The sequence below is a fragment of the Syngnathus acus genome, chromosome 20 (genome assembly GCF_901709675.1).
Source record: "Syngnathus acus chromosome 20, fSynAcu1.2, whole genome shotgun sequence".
NCBI lineage: Eukaryota > Metazoa > Chordata > Actinopteri > Syngnathiformes > Syngnathidae > Syngnathus > Syngnathus acus.
Genome location: NC_051104.1, coordinates 1,847,356 through 1,862,816, shown reverse-complemented (window position 1 = coordinate 1,862,816; position 15,461 = coordinate 1,847,356). Strand labels below are relative to the sequence as shown.

The window sequence follows — 15,461 nt, the reverse complement described above, 5'->3', positions numbered from 1 at the left end:
CTCACTTAGACGAACTTTCATTATGTTGAATGTCTTCTGTTCACTCCAAACTTTGTTATTGTGGAAAACTTTAACGTGTGGGATAGTGAGGAAAGTGGGAACTTGCGGAATGCTGTTGGAATGATTTGAATCTATGAACAAGTGTGGAAGGAACTGAACGGTAAAAACTGGTGGAATAATTATAATGACTGACAACTGAATGTTTACGAATACTGAAACGAAAAAGCCTGCCTGCTTTTTTTTTTTTTTTTTGCGTAGGACATATTTCCGAGCGTCCCTGAAAGCAGCATGAATCGGCGCTTGGCGAGTTGATCTTTGTGCGAAGCAAAGCGAGTTAGCACTTAGCAGCAGTTAGCCGCCGCACTCAGCATTAGCGGCGGCAGCAGCAACAGGGCACGGCCGCCGGGACCGCCACGAACCACGATTACGCACTGAGTTCCACGGCCTAGAAATATGGTAAAGGCCAATTTTGGAGTCTTTATTGTCCATTTCTCCCTCCTTGTGACAATTCCGCAAGCTGTAAGCTAGCCGGCTAATGCTAACGACTAGTGGTGTGTTTTCCTGACTCATTATTGGGAGGCTGGCTGCCATTTTAAAGATTAACACAAGCGCGTCAAACGACCCTTTTTCGCGCAACAACATTCAGATAAGCGGGCCCGATTGTGATGGAAGGGCTGCGCCAACACGAGTTGTGATACCGCTTTTACTCTAATCACGTCCTCGAAGCGAGCTCGTCCGAAGCTAACGCGGCTAATGGAGCTAGCCGACGAGCTAAGCGGCTAGCACGATGGCGTAGTAGGCTCCCACTGGAGAAAAAGCTCACTTGTCATGTCAGTTACTTATTCGGCTTGCGTCGTTTAAAATGTTTGACCTGTCAACCGATGAACAAGCCACTTCTTTCCTGACGGGAGTGAAAACTCCGCGACCGTGACAGGACACCTACTAGGAGATAATCGTTATCATCTGATTCCTAAGAACTATCTCGCTTACTTGCTCCAATTTTGATCTACTTTCGGGTTTTACTGGAGCGTCTTTGGGGGAAACAACTAACTTGCATCGTTTTCAGTTGACATGATGTCAGAATTGATCAGTGAAACTTGATAGCTTTCAGTGTCTTAAAATAAATGACACCATCATGGATGTGTTGGATGGGTTTTGCATTTCACACAGTGAGATGGATATTGTTTGTTGTTGAAAAATGTATTCATATATTCTAGGTTTGGTGTGGGACTGATGGCTGCATCTGATCCAACAGCGACACCTCAAACAGAAGAGATTTGAAGCATTCTGGTTAGTCAAGTTTCACATGGTAAGAAGCGTCACTATCTCCACATGCTCCCATATCACATCATAGCATACTTTTGATGATAAGACAAAATGTTTTAGGTTAATCATTTTGGTGTTTACATTTAGACTGTGTGTGTGATTGTCTTTTATTTGCTGTCACTTTCACAGTAAACTTCACCACGGAGTGGCAACTAATCAAATCGAAGCAAGCACGCTTAGCCTCTTTTTTTTTTTTTTTTTAATGCTCTTAAAAGTTAACATATTGCGCGACGAGTCAAACAATTTGAAAACAAAGTGTTTCATTGATTTTCCAATCTTTGTTGGTGAGTCACTCCCTGGTCTGGCAGCTTCCCTTGTTGCCGTGGTAACGGCTGTAGCTTCCCTGGTTTGTCCTCCCCAGTAGATGCTGGTCCACATACAGGATCTGGACGGATCGAGTAGCGCCAAAAGGAAGTGGCGTTGACGCGGGGTTTTGTGGACTTATTGGATATTAGCTGAGTGGCGAGAACATGTGTAGTCGATCGCATAACTCAGGTGTCCTCCGCACCCGCCGGCAACGATATTTTTTAAAGTCGTCCTTGGAATTTCTTCTGTGACTTCCTACTTAACACCCTGTGTGGATGGAAGGACTTTTACCTAGCTTTTTTTTTTTTTTTTTTTAATGCAACTTCTTGGAAATGTTTGTCTGCAACCAATGCACAAATTTAATTCAAAGGGCATTGGCCTCCCAAAAGTGCCCTCAGTTGACAGTTTTTCTTGGCAGGTGATCTGGTGACAAGCGCAAAAGCTGTGCGCTGAAGGAGGGGCACGCGTCGCCACTTTCCCGTGCGCAGCAGGAGCGCAGCCCCGCCCATCTCGTCACCAGTGCCCCAACCCCAACCCCCACAATGGAGTGCGCACACTGAGAGCCCCACGTCGCCCCGTCCGCATCGTCGCAGGAGAGCGGCAGCAGCGCCAGGGAAGCGTCGGCAGGAGTCGCCGCCGTCGCCGCCGCCATGTCGTCCAACCGGACCCAAAACCCGCACGGCCTCAAGCAGATTGGCCTGGACCAGATCTGGGATGACCTGCGGGCCGGCATTCAGCAGGTCTACACCAGGCAGAGCATGGCGAAGTCCAGATACATGGAACTGTACACGTATCCACAAGCCAGCAGGCCTCCTCGTTCTCCTTTTATTCTAGATCTCTTTTTTTCCTCTTGGCCTTTCCTTAACCTCTCCCGACAGGCACGTATACAACTACTGCACCAGCGTGCACCAGTCCAATCAGGGCAGGGGCTCAGCGCCCCCCAGCAAGCCCTCCAAAAAATCCTCCACTCCGGGCGGAGCCCAGTTTGTCGGCCTGGAGCTCTACAAGAGGCTCAAGGAGTTCTTAAAGAACTACCTGACCAGCCTGCTCAAGGTGAGTCGGCGCCGCCTCTCCGCACTCGCCCGCCCGCCCGGACAACGCCGGCAACTTGCCTCTCTTCTTGTGCCGCGGCAGGACGGAGAAGACCTCATGGACGAGTGCGTGCTCAAGTTCTACACTCAGCAGTGGGAGGATTACCGCTTCTCCAGTAAAGTCCTCAACGGGATCTGCGCCTACCTCAACCGCCACTGGGTTCGGCGGGAGTGCGACGAGGGACGCAAGGGCATCTACGAGATCTACTCGGTCAGAAGGAGCAACCTTTTGTGGCTGGCTTGGCTTTGTGTTCTGCTTCCTCTTTGTCGCCCGCCGTTCACGTCAACTGTTGTTGTTCCTCGTAGCTGGCCCTGGTCACCTGGAGGGAGTGCTTGTTTCGACCCCTCAATAAACAGGTGTGTGCGCACGCTGTCGCTTTGAGATTTGCTCACTTCTGCCGTGTTCTGACTCAAAATGTGTGCGGCAGGTCACAAACGCCGTGCTCAAGCTCATCGAGCGCGAGAGAAACGGCGAGACCATCAACACTCGCCTCATCAGTGGCGTCGTCCAGTCTTACGGTGGGTCGCATTGTGCTGTCGCCAACTCCCCTCATAAGTTAAAGGTCACATTTGTAAGAGCAGTTTGAATAATGTTCCACACACCAAAAAAAAAAATGTCAGTACTTTCTACCAAAGTATCGTTCCCGTCATCGCTTTGGACATGAACGTGAAATGTGAAACAGTTGAGCTGGGCCTGAACGAGGAGGACGCCTTCGCCAAAGGGCCTACGCTGTCCGTCTATAAGGAATACTTTGAGTGCCAGTTCCTGACGGACACGGAACGTTTCTACACGCGTGAGAGCACCGAGTTCCTCCAGCAGAACCCTGTCACAGAGTACATGAAGAAGGTACGCACGCACTTTTGGCGGCGGCAACGGCAACAATGCCAATGACATCACCAACGCGTTGGACGGCAGGCGGAGGCCCGGCTGCTGGAGGAGCAGCGACGCGTGCAGGTTTACCTTCACGAGTCCACGCAGGACGAGCTGGCCAGGAAGTGCGAGCAGGTCCTCATCGAGAAGCACTTGGAAATCTTTCACACGGAGTTCCAGAATCTTCTGGATGCTGACAAGAATGAAGGTAAGCTGAAGTTTTAATTTTTTGTTTTAAATTTATTTATTTTTTAATTTTTATTCTCCCTGTGTGTGTTCAGACCTGGGGCGCATGTACAACTTGGTGTCTCGCATCACGGACGGCCTGGGAGAGCTGAAGAAGCTTCTGGAAACTCACATCCACAACCAGGGCCTGGCCGCCATCGAGAAGTGTGGCGAGGCGGCGCTCAACGTACGGCAGCAGGCACACGTCCGTCACCCGCACAGCAAGCGGATTCTCGCCTCACTTTGTGGTGTGTGTGTTTTTCAGGACCCCAAAGTGTACGTGCAGACCACGCTGGACGTGCACAAGAAGTACAACGCCTTGGTCATGTCGGCCTTCAACAACGACGCCGGCTTCGTGGCGGCGTTGGACAAGGTCAGTGCCGGGTAGATGGTTGAATGGACCGGTCGCCTCGTGACGCTTTTTGCTCCTCTCAGGCGTGCGGCCGCTTCATCAACAATAACGCCGTCACCAGGATGGCGCAGTCGTCCAGCAAGTCGCCCGAGCTGCTCGCGAGATATTGCGACTCGCTGCTCAAGAAGAGGTCAGCACGCGTCACCTTTTTTTTTTTTTCTTTTTTTTTTTTTTTTACATTTTCCCGTGATTGATTATTTTCTCTGCATGGTTTTCTTTCCAACCTGTTGACGCTCCTCAGCTCGAAGAACCCCGAGGAGGCGGAGCTGGAGGACACGCTGAACCAAGTGGTAAGGCCGCCATGACGCCGTGCCGTTTGCCGGCCTTTGCAAAGACGCGTCCGTCTCGTCCTGTCTTCCAGATGGTGGTCTTCAAGTACATTGAGGACAAGGATGTCTTCCAGAAGTTCTACGCCAAGATGCTGGCCAAGCGTTTGGTCCACCAGAACAGCGCCAGCGATGACGCCGAGGCCAGCATGATCTCCAAACTTAAGGTGGCGCCCATGTCGTCTTCCTCGTCCTTTTCTCCTTCCTCCTCCTCCTCCTCATTGTGATCTTTGCGCTTTTGCAGCAAGCGTGCGGCTTCGAGTACACATCCAAACTTCAGAGGATGTTCCAAGACATCGGCGTCAGCAAGGACCTCAATGAGCAGTTCAAGAAACACCTCACCAACTCGGAACCACTTGATTGTCAGTGGCACGCACGCTCGCACACTCACGAACGCACTCACAACGCTCATGTGTTGTGTTTTCAGTGGACTTCAGTATTCAAGTTCTGAGTTCTGGCTCGTGGCCTTTCCAGCAGTCGTGTACCTTTGCGCTCCCCTCTGAGGTGGCAAGCAAGCACACGTGCATGAGGTGAGTGGCCCTCTGACTTCCTGACTGACGCGTGTCTTCCTTCAAGCTGGAGAGAAGCTACCAGCGCTTCACGGCGTTCTACGCCAGCAGACACAGCGGCAGGAAGTTGACGTGGCTCTACCACCTGTCCAAAGGCGAGCTGGTGGCCAACTGCTTCAAGAACAGGTACAACTCCCGCCCGCACGTCCGCCGTCCCGGCAAGCCAGTCATTGTGTCTTGCTGTGTCCTAGGTACACGCTGCAGGCCTCCACCTTCCAGATGGCCATCCTGCTGCAGTACAACACGGAGGACAGCTACAGCGTGCAGCAGCTCTCTGACAGCACACAGATCAAAACGGTGCCAGCAAGCCTCAGCCAAAGCAAAATGTCTTCTGTGGCCCCCATTGTCATGTCATCTGCCCGCTGCAAACGTTTCAAGGCTCGCTCTTCCTCCTCTGTTTCAGGACATCCTCATTCAAGTTCTGCAGATATTGCTCAAGTCCAAACTGCTGGTGAGTCGAGTCGAGCCAGCGGTCCGGTCCACACCCCACGCGCGAGCGCTCGTCACACACGCTCGCCTGCGTCCGTCAATACCTTTGTCCATCCGCCAGGTCCTGGAGGACGAGAACGCCAATGTGGACGAGGTGGACTTCAAACCTGACACAGTCATCAAGCTCTTCCTGGGATACAAAAAGTCAGACTACTTCCTGCTCATCTTTCTGCCAACACTTGGTTGTAATTGTGTGTGTCTGTGTGTAGCAAAAAGTTGCGTGTCAACATCAACGTACCCATGAAGACGGAGCAGAAGCAAGAGCAGGAGACCACGCACAAGAACATCGAAGAGGACCGCAAGCTCCTCATTCAGGTCTCTCGCTCGCTCTCTCTCGTTCAGTCATACTCGCTCTCTTTCTCTCACTCACTAACTCACTCACTCACTCACTCACTCACTCACTCACTCACTCACTCACTCACTCACTCACTCACTCACTCACTCACACACTAACCCTAAAAAGTTTTTTTATTTTGGTGTGTGTTTGCTTGTGTGTATGTGTGTGTTTCAGCTTTTGCAATCAAATTGTGTGTGTTTGTGCATGTTAGGCTGCCATTGTGCGTATCATGAAGATGCGCAAGGTGTTGAAGCATCAGCAGCTGCTGGCCGAGGTCCTCAACCAGCTGTCATCTCGCTTCAAACCTCGCGTGCCCGTCATCAAGGTGCCCGATGCCTACATGGCTTCCTGCCAGTGGTAAATATGCAAAGCGCTGACAGCCGTCTCCCCCTTGTGGACAGAAATGTATCGACATCCTGATCGAGAAGGAGTACTTGGAGCGAGTGGACGGCGAGAAGGACACGTACAGCTACTTGGCATGAGACTCCCCCAACACACACACACCCCCTCACATTGCCTCAGTTTTATTTTTTGTGTGTTCTTGTTTTTCTTCTGTGAGTAACAAAGTTTGGCTCATGATGTGTGGCGAATCGTTGCGCGTGCGTACGTGCGTGTGCCACACCAGAGCTGCTGAGCATCTGCCTGCCGACTGGAGGCTGAACTCTGGGCTCTCCTGCCTGTCATGAAGGAACTAAACACATGACCCCCCCCCAAGCCCCCCCACCACCACCTGCGCACGTTGTAAATAGGCCCAGAGTTTAAGAGGAAGAATGCCTCGTTCTCATGGCAAGCATTCAGCCAATCCGAGAGCCATATCCAAAGGTTTCTGCATGTTCCAGCTTCTCTCGCGCAGGACGTTTGTATAGTGTGCTTCATTTTCTAAATGTGTGAGAAATAAACGACTCAAAGGTTTCGTAAGCATTGTCCAACTTTGTATTGGTGCTGCTGCCCACTGCAAGTCGACACTGAAGGCCCACCCTGAGGTCATAACGCTACTAAGAAACCTTAATCCAATATTAAAATTGTACTTTTAAACCCTATAATTGTTTAATTAGGCTTGTTTTCTTTTTAAAAAAAATGACCATCTACATTAAGGCTTTTTTCATAAAAAATTAATAGTAAGTTTTTTTATGTAGGAAAAATGTATAGTAAGGCTTTTTTTCTGTAAACAAATGACGTATAAAGGTTTTTGGGTGAGAATGTACCACAGACTGGGTGCTATTCTGATTTAATTTGTGTTCATCCTTTAATGTTTCATTTTTGAGGACAAGGCAAGAAGTTGGCATGCCTGCCAGTAAAAGTGATAACCAAAGACAGGAGTGACAAATGAAACGAGCACTAATTTCATTCGTCCCACAGACAACAACTCTGTGTGTATCTCTTCCATACACACTTTGTCTTCATCCTCATCATCCTCACCCTCAAACAAAACACACAGCAGCCCCCAAATGCACATCACACAACCAAGTGTGAAGACAAGATAAGCTTCCTCAGCGCAGGGTGTCAAAATAAGCAGCATCCAGACAAAGGTGCGGTGGGGGCCGTCTGTGGGCGGAGCCATTTTTCTCTCACATCGTCGTCATTGTGGCGGCGAGAAGAAGCGAGGGGGACCCGCAAGGGCCATTTAACGGACGAACACTGAACTAGTCGTCCACGTCCGTCCGTAAAGGAGGGTCGGCCTCTTGTTTTTCTTCCTCCTCTTCGTCATCTGTGGACGCCAGAGCAAACGTTTTCTTTCCTCGCCGCTGCACGTGGTCCTCATTCCTCTTCTCCAATGCTACGATCTGAAACACAGCAAAGCAGGACCACGCCATATTTAAGTACAGTCTACCCACACGTGCCATCACATGTAATTCAACTAACAAAAGAACTTAACTTAAAAATACCCTCACATTAGATACTTTTTTTCACATTTTCTCACAGAGAATTGCGAGAGTGCGTGAAAATGGGTGCAAGTTACCTCAGCAACAAACTCTGCCTCATTCTCCGCACCAATGGGAATGTCGAGTCCTGACACGGCGTTGAAAAGCTCGAAGATGCTGAGCGCCTCGCTCACTCCTCGCTTCTGGAAGAACTACACAAACGCGCGTACAAAAAAAGTCACGTGTGTGTGTGTCACACAGAAACAATAGTGCATGTGTATTGTTACCGTGGAAACATTCCTGCAGTCTCGGAAGAGGAACTCCAGGCCGTGAGGGTGCGTGGGCTCCACCGACTGACTGACGTCGATCAACCACACCTGCAACAAACATGGCAAAGGTTTAGGGAGAAAGGGAAGAAAAATAAAAGACAACATTAACAAGATAACTAAGAAAAAATAGACAAAATTGAAATATGGGGGAAAAAAAAGGACAAAGGGAAGAAAACCAAAGTTACCTTTCCTTGATGCCACAACATGTTGTACTCGCTGAGGTCAGCATGGATCAGATGACACTCCTTATACAGCTTCTGCATCATCTACACACACAAGCCTCAACATTAGAAGAGTGTGTGTCCACATGTATGTTAGTGTGTGTGCATGGATACATACTTCTAAGACCTGGTGGAAGGCCTTCTTCATGTCGTCAGAGCTTAACATCACATCCTTGAGCTTGGGCGCAGGGACGTGATCTTGTCCAATGAATGACATCACCAGGATATGTTTGCGCAACACCACCACGTCCGGACAAGGAATCTCTGCTTTCCTCATCCTGGCAAACCAAAATTCATGTGTTTTGTGTATTATTCCTCACATTTAAAAAAATAATCAATCAGTACTTACAAAAAACACAAGAATATGAGGGGGGAAAAACCATTTTCAATACTTACAAAAAACGCAAGAATATGAGAAAAACATGTTTTCACATGGTTATGGAACTTGCAATTTGAGAGTGTTTGTCACGACTGTACATGGGATACATGAAAACGCTTATTCAAAAAGGCTGCCCCCGGTGGCCGTTTTGTGCTACTCGACTTTAGACTGATTAAGGAAGACTTTTTTGAGATGCTAAATTTGATATGTTAAATTGTCTGAACACTTTGATATCGGTAATAGGAAACGACCTGCTGAGGTTGTGCATCTCCTTCTCGGCCCACAAGCGAATAATCTTGCGAGGGTTGAGTTTGGTGAAGCGGTCGATGAAGCGGTAGTCGTCTTTGATGTAACGGTCTCTGTTCTTGAACTCGTTCAAGGTGGTCTTGAACACCTTCAGGACCACCTCGTCCGGGACAGGCTGCTCCTCCAGGCTACGCACGCACAAACGCGCACAAATGTTCAACATGTACGAGGCGGGAGTGCACGCAAAGGCGTCTCACCTTCCTCCGTTGGCGTGGAAGACCACCGACTCCTTCCCGGTGCTGATGCAGCCGTTGATGCTCTCCAACACGCCGGCGTTGACCATCTTGTACATCAGCAGACGAGTGCGGGGATCCACCGCTTGCTCCTGAACCGTGAGGCGGAGCCGTTCAGACGCAACACAAACGGTGGCCGGTTTGTGGCGGGGGACTCACGGCCGTGGAGTGTTCTTTCTTTTCGTGCAGTTTGGCGCTCCGGCGCTGCTCGCTAACGCAGTGCTGCTTCAGGGAGTTGAACACCTGGTTGGATAATTTCAGGTCCATGCCCAGACCGTCACCCACTTGCACCCCAGGAGCAAACTGGACACACACAACAATCCATCTGTTTTGTTTGTTTGGTGTGTGTTGTGTTAACAAACCGTGCCATACGTTGTCCATGCGTGCCGTGTTCTTCCTGCCACACATCACCGCATCGTGTTTGGTTGTGATGTTTTTGCCTTTCCCGGCAAAACCTCTCCTGGGCGCGGTCTGAGGCTTGGCTGGCAAAAAACAAAATCAAACATAGTGCGCATAATGTACACTCCAGAGGTATCCGTAGCATTGCAGTGGCGCTACCTGCCCTGTAGGGGTCATCCCTGGTGTCCTGCCAGTCCACCTCGTCCTCAGAACTGTCGCTGTCCTCGTAAGGATGAACCTTGCGGTAATTCTCGAAGGAGATGGAGACTACACAAACACACACAATTGACCAGTTTAACTAAATTGTTGAACCACTTTTTCTGTGCAAGCTTCATATGAATTACTTGCGCTGGAACCAATCAAGTTGGCTTTATCCAAACTGGAATGTTTGCTGCTAAGAGGCCACCGCTACCTTTGCTGCCTCCGTTGAACTTCCTCTCCTCTCGACGCAGCTGGTCATCAAACTCTCGGTCATACTGCATCTGAAGCATCTGAGCCAGCATCAGGTCACTGGTCGTTTCGGCAGAGTCGTCGCTCAGCCAAACACCTGATGAGCTGAACAAATACGATGTTATTTTGGACAGCAAGCCGCCGCCATTGTGATGCATCTCCTGCTCTAACCTTTTTAGCCACCAGAGGGCAGTATAAGACAGACTGACAAAGACCGTCTCGTAACTAGGTACTGTCGTACTATGTATGGCTACCATGTTTGGATTGAAACTATTTCTTAATATAGCACAAACACAGACGCGATTTGGCTTTATCATCAAGATGCTAATCATTGTAGCATGTCCAGTAGTATTGATCAAGAACGTATGACGTGTGTAACGTATGCTATTTGCCAACTCACTCAGTGAGGCAGCCAAAGTTGTGATTTTCTTCTTCCAGCTGTCTGGCCAGCTGCTCGCTCATCACATCCGCCAGCGAGGAGCCCGACACGGCCGGCACTGTCGCCGTCATGCCCCACGGGCTCTGCAAGGAAACACAGATCCGCACTTTTACGTTGGAAAGACGACCAGTTCTCTGCTGTCAGTCAGGGAAAAGGCTGAGTAAGAAGTTCAACCTTAGCCTCTGTTGACGTATGCTCCAGCCAAATCAAGATGCACCGGCAAAATGTCAAAGGTGGACAAAAAAAGTGTCGAAGACGTCGTACAGTAACCAAGCGTTAAAAATAAGGGTGACGTCATCGGCGGAGGCCATACTGACAACAATTTGTTGGTTCACATTGGTTTCCTTTTAAAAAGCTAACTGGCTATCCGACAGCTCACCTAAAACTATAAATTCCAAACACGGGCTTACCTTAGGTTTGTGAGCAGTGACTCCACTTTGATCCATGATTTGATTTGCGGTTCGATTGAAGGTGGCTAACTGCGAAGCTAAGTGGATAACTGCGAAGCTAGGTGGGTCAACAAAAAGTGAAATTAACACAACAAAAGAACCAAGGAATCTGTAATAAGTGTGTTGTTTATGTACTTACCGAAATAAACAAATCAAATCAAAGCAGGTCGTGACAAGCAAACGAAAGTTTTGGAAAACACCGTGAGACGCTTAAAAGACGACTTGCGGGAGTCGCTGATGGCGTAGGTAGGGGTACACTTGCCTGTCTTGTGTGCCGACACTGTGAGTTCAATTACCGCGTATGACGGTGTGAATGTGTGTGTGATTAAAAAAAAAGACTACTTGTAAAAAGTTGATTAAATGGTTAGTAAATGACCTAGCCACCAAGTGTGCTGCGAATTAAAAGAACCTTTGATCAACCGGAAATGCGTCACCGTCATTATAAACGTTCCAATCGATGACGTCAGTAAACCGCTTGAATTTTACAGTACAGTGTACTGCAGATACAGAAACCTTCCAAATAAATTTCAATTAGGCATCTGGACTAAGGATAGATTGATCATCAATAGATATATCGATAGATAGACAGGCTGACATTGAATTTTAAGTTTTCATCAACGGAGGACTTTCTTGTGAAAGTGTATACCGGAAGTGTTATGTCGCGAAAGAATAGGACGCTAAATTAGAGCATCCTGATCCTGACGTTTTCTCCGCACATTTTTTCTCCCTCATCGAACGTTCACATGTCAGCGGGGACGTCGGAAATTAACATTTAATCTTTGTTTATTTTTCGTTTTTTTGTTTTTGTCTTCTTGGATTCTCCCCACGCTTATTCCTTCTTCTTGTTGTTTTGTGTGATGGCCGACAGCGTCCTCAGCATCAGGACCAGCTTAGAAGGGCCGGAGGCGCTCAGACCAACGACACACAACACACCTAATTCTATCAGTAATATTTTATATTTATATTCATAAATATCATTTATTCACACTTACTACAATATATACAAAACATTATGTATTGTATGTATATATACGTATATATATATAGACACACACATACATAATGTGTATATATATATACACATAGATAATATATATATATACACATAGATAATATATATATATATATACACACATATATATATATATATATATATATATATATATGTTTCTTGCATCATATGTTGGAGCTTAGCTGTACATTATGACCAGCATACAGCACGAGTATTGTAGTATTGATATATAATGTAAAATATAATATTGTTTTGTCTGTTTGTCAGAACCAGCAGACCAAGCTGCCTTAACTGACCTTTGAACCTGCAACAGACATCACTAGTGGCCCATGATGTGAAAATGTTCGCCGCCATGACAGCACGCCACAGGAGGGATGCACCGTAAGCAGCATCGGAACCATTGTGGATGACATCACCCGTGGCGGCTGATTTGATTGGTTGAGCAGTCAGATGAGGCGTGTGTGCTGACAGTGAGCACTCGTTAACACCAAAACGCTGACAGGATGTCACAGCTCCTGGCGAGCCTCAGCGCCGACGTCACCGAGAAGGCTCGGCTTGAGCTCAACGAAAACCCCAACACCCTACACCAGAACATACAACAGGTACTGGTGACCACTCCCTTATTTGTCCCTATGTGCTCTGACATTTGACCCTTGCGTGTTTTCACCACGGCAAGGTGCGTGACATGATCGTGACTCGTCCAGACATCGGCTTCTTGCGTACAGACGACGACTTCATCCTTCGCTTCCTCCGAGCGCGCAAGTTTGACCCGGTGGAGACATTCCGGCTGCTAGCGCAATACTTTCAGTTCCGACAGCAGAACCTCGACATGTTCCAGAGCTTCAAGGTCCATGCGCACACCTTTTCCAAACGGGATGCTGTTTTGTCTCCAAAATAACAAGGTGGTCATGAAAAGGAAGTGTAATCTGTGTGTGTGTGTGTGTCAGGTGGACGACCCCGGCATCAAGCGAGCGTTGATGGACGGCTTCCCAGGCGTTCTGGAGAACCCAGACCAACACGGCCGAAAGATCCTCATCCTTTTTGCCTCCAACTGGGACCAGAGCAGGTCAACGCATCGTCATGGCAACATGACATTCACATTCTTGAACTTTAAAAAACAGACAAACTTTTCATTAGCTTATTATCTAAATTTACATCCACATTGTAATATTTAAAAATTATTTCATCAAGTTTGTTGAGGACAAAGATTGTCCTAGTTCACTCTTGATCAGGACTTGAAGGATGTGGACTCAATGGCGGTCCGGGCTTTCCATTGTCCAGGAACTCGTTCACAGACATCTTGCGGGCCATCCTTCTCTCGCTGGAGGTTCTGATTGAGAAGCCCGAGCTGCAAATCAACGGCTTTGTGCTCATCATTGACTGGAGCAACTTTTCCTTCAAGCAGGCCTCCAAACTCACGCCCAACATCCTCAAGCTAGCCATCGAAGGCCTGCAGGTCAGACGCCGAGCGCCGCTTCGTTTAGACAAAAGTAGACCTGATTGACTTTTTTACAATTTCCAACAAAATGTGCCATTTTCCTCAGGACAGCTTCCCGGCCCGTTTCGGAGGGATCCATTTTGTCAACCAGCCGTGGTACATTTACGCCATGTTCACCATCATCAAGCCTTTCCTCAAAGACAAAACCAGGAAACGGGTGAATGCAAACGCCCCCTTCTCTTTCTCTTTCTTCTCTGCTTGCCATTCATCTCGCTAGCTAGCTAGATAGCTGTCCATATATGTAATCTTCTTCTGTGGTATTCTACGGCACAGATTTTTCTCCACGGAAACAACCTGAACTCGCTCCATCAGCTCATTCAGCCCGAGTGTCTGCCGTCCGAGTTCGGGGGTACGCTTCCGCCGTACGACATGGGTATGTGGGCGCGCACCCTGCTGGGTCCTGACTATATGGACGAAACCGAGTACACACTCACCTATGACGCCCTGCACGTCCGAGAGAACTGCGGGGGAGGTGCGGACAAGGAGCTCATGAAGAGGTGAGGGCACTCCATGCAACAACTCGCCCTTTTATTGCCTCCTTGTGTCAAGGAACTATGTTAATGTGAGGCGTTTCATTTGGACCAAAGTAGTGCTTTACCGCCATCTGATGATGGACCTGACTACAATGTGACGTTTATGTGCTACAGGTCTCAGTCGGTGGTCAATCCCGCCACGCTGCGACAGACGGACAGAGACACCAGCACTCCGCTATTGGCCCTGGACTGAACACACGTGCGCACACTCACACGCACACACACTCACGCACGCACTTACACACAATTGCTGGATTTTGACGTGTTGTTTTGTCCCGTCCAGCTGAACTTTGACTTCCTGTTTCTGAGCCCAAATGTGTGTTTATGCTGCACACATACGCAAACACACACAAACACTAACGCGCACACACGCTTTCATGTTTGTGTGTCCCCACGCTGGAAACGCAGGAAAGGTCGTCATGACTTTAGCGAATGTTTGCTCACCGCCATCTTCATCATCTCGTTCATCGGTGACAATGACGCACTGACATTCATTCATTCAATCAATCAATCGTGGTGATTGTAGTTCAGTGTTCCCAACCTTCATTGAGCCAAGGTACATATTTGATTGGATTTGAAAACAAATATAAAAATAAATAAAATAAGCATACATAGTTATCGGCGAGTAATCGATTCATCGTTTTAGTCCCATGGTCTTTCTTGTAAAAATGCCCATATAGTCATTAGGGAGTCGGGAATGAACGTTGGGAATCTTTGTAGATGATCAGAGCGTTAGCACTCTTGTTAGCGTCGCCCGCTCAATTGCTTGGATTAGCCATGTCAATCGGAAGACTTGATGGAAAGAAACAGGGAACTTCTCGTCCAAGTGTGAACTAAAGCGTCATGATTGTCGTCGCTGAGGAAACTCGCTATCGCTATGGTTGCTCGCGTTTATCGCCAAATATGAATGAAAACACTTTGGGTCAAGCTTTCCAATCAAGATAATGTCGCACGCGTAGAACAACCGAGCGCTACGTGCATGTCGATTAGAAAGAAAAAGTGCTCCCTCCTTTCATGCTTTCAAGTATTGTGCTCTCAACACACACACCGAATGCCAAAATGTCACTAAAGAGAAAGATTGTTTTTATTGAATTTGAACGTATTTAAAGATTGTATCGATCATGTATTGCCGCGCTACAAAAAAGACTTTTCGTCGGATGAAAAGCTTTTTGCAGTGCCACTCGACATCAGGGCTACACTCATTTCTTCTCATGTATTTACTGCAGAATGTAACTAGTAAACATTTACACCTCCACGTGTGCTGCTTTCTTTTTTTCTTCTTTTTTTTTTTTAAATCAAAATACCATAGCAGCATGTGGACATTCAGACAGCAGTGCAGGGCAAACAGGCACGTCTGACTCTTAAAATGCACAGACGGGAAATACAATGATTTTAATGT

At 48.0% G+C, this 15,461-nt stretch overlaps 3 protein-coding genes across 5 annotated transcripts in view; 2 read left to right on the top strand and 1 right to left on the bottom strand.

The window, feature by feature from the left end:
* The window catches only part of LOC119139422 (cullin-1), a 29,469-nt gene extending 22,599 nt beyond the window's left edge, over positions 1–6,870 (top strand). The window contains exons 1-23 of one of the 2 annotated variants that reach the window (XM_037280051.1): positions 293–456; positions 1,218–1,309; positions 2,051–2,422; positions 2,511–2,685; positions 2,767–2,934; positions 3,030–3,080; positions 3,152–3,242; positions 3,407–3,570; positions 3,640–3,802; positions 3,876–4,006; positions 4,085–4,192; positions 4,255–4,361; positions 4,473–4,521; positions 4,593–4,724; positions 4,802–4,919; positions 4,985–5,061; positions 5,134–5,252; positions 5,318–5,423; positions 5,530–5,577; positions 5,677–5,759; positions 5,825–5,930; positions 6,164–6,277; positions 6,354–6,870. In XM_037280051.1, coding sequence (XP_037135946.1) covers positions 2,283–2,422; positions 2,511–2,685; positions 2,767–2,934; positions 3,030–3,080; positions 3,152–3,242; positions 3,407–3,570; positions 3,640–3,802; positions 3,876–4,006; positions 4,085–4,192; positions 4,255–4,361; positions 4,473–4,521; positions 4,593–4,724; positions 4,802–4,919; positions 4,985–5,061; positions 5,134–5,252; positions 5,318–5,423; positions 5,530–5,577; positions 5,677–5,759; positions 5,825–5,930; positions 6,164–6,277; positions 6,354–6,434 — 2,331 coding nt within the window. In that variant the 5' untranslated portion in view covers positions 293–456; positions 1,218–1,309; positions 2,051–2,282 and the 3' untranslated portion in view covers positions 6,435–6,870. Of the gene's footprint in view, positions 1–292; positions 457–1,217; positions 1,310–2,050; positions 2,423–2,510; positions 2,686–2,766; positions 2,935–3,029; positions 3,081–3,151; positions 3,243–3,406; positions 3,571–3,639; positions 3,803–3,875; positions 4,007–4,084; positions 4,193–4,254; positions 4,362–4,472; positions 4,522–4,592; positions 4,725–4,801; positions 4,920–4,984; positions 5,062–5,133; positions 5,253–5,317; positions 5,424–5,529; positions 5,578–5,676; positions 5,760–5,824; positions 5,931–6,163; positions 6,278–6,353 lie in introns of those variants that run through there. The other variant, XM_037280052.1, reaches the window with a different exon arrangement.
* A 303-nt stretch (positions 6,871–7,173) lies between these two features.
* Positions 7,174–11,460, bottom strand: riok3 (RIO kinase 3 (yeast)). Of its 2 annotated transcripts, none has more exons than XM_037280058.1 (14): positions 11,159–11,460; positions 10,981–11,077; positions 10,532–10,653; positions 10,094–10,236; positions 9,841–9,948; positions 9,655–9,764; positions 9,442–9,585; positions 9,247–9,374; positions 8,995–9,177; positions 8,483–8,642; positions 8,329–8,409; positions 8,102–8,191; positions 7,913–8,026; positions 7,174–7,736 (listed from the first exon to the last, which is right to left on the bottom strand). In XM_037280058.1, the coding sequence occupies exons 2-14, from the start codon at positions 11,014–11,016 to the stop codon at positions 7,596–7,598; spliced, it is 1,560 nt and encodes a 519-aa protein (XP_037135953.1). In that variant the 5' UTR covers positions 11,017–11,077; positions 11,159–11,460; the 3' UTR covers positions 7,174–7,595. The 2 variants fall into 2 exon arrangements, with proteins under 2 accessions (XP_037135953.1, XP_037135954.1); XM_037280059.1 differs by having other exon boundaries at positions 10,981–11,069; positions 11,282–11,454.
* A 207-nt stretch (positions 11,461–11,667) lies between these two features.
* LOC119138972 (clavesin-1-like) lies at positions 11,668–15,317 on the top strand. Its single transcript, XM_037279258.1, has 9 exons — positions 11,668–11,964; positions 12,299–12,412; positions 12,534–12,633; positions 12,708–12,878; positions 12,979–13,097; positions 13,313–13,487; positions 13,576–13,686; positions 13,803–14,026; positions 14,177–15,317. Exons 2-9 carry the CDS (start codon positions 12,372–12,374, stop codon positions 14,253–14,255), a joined length of 1,020 nt encoding a protein of 339 aa, XP_037135153.1. The 5' UTR covers positions 11,668–11,964; positions 12,299–12,371; the 3' UTR covers positions 14,256–15,317.
* The last annotated feature ends 144 nt before the right edge of the window (positions 15,318–15,461 follow it).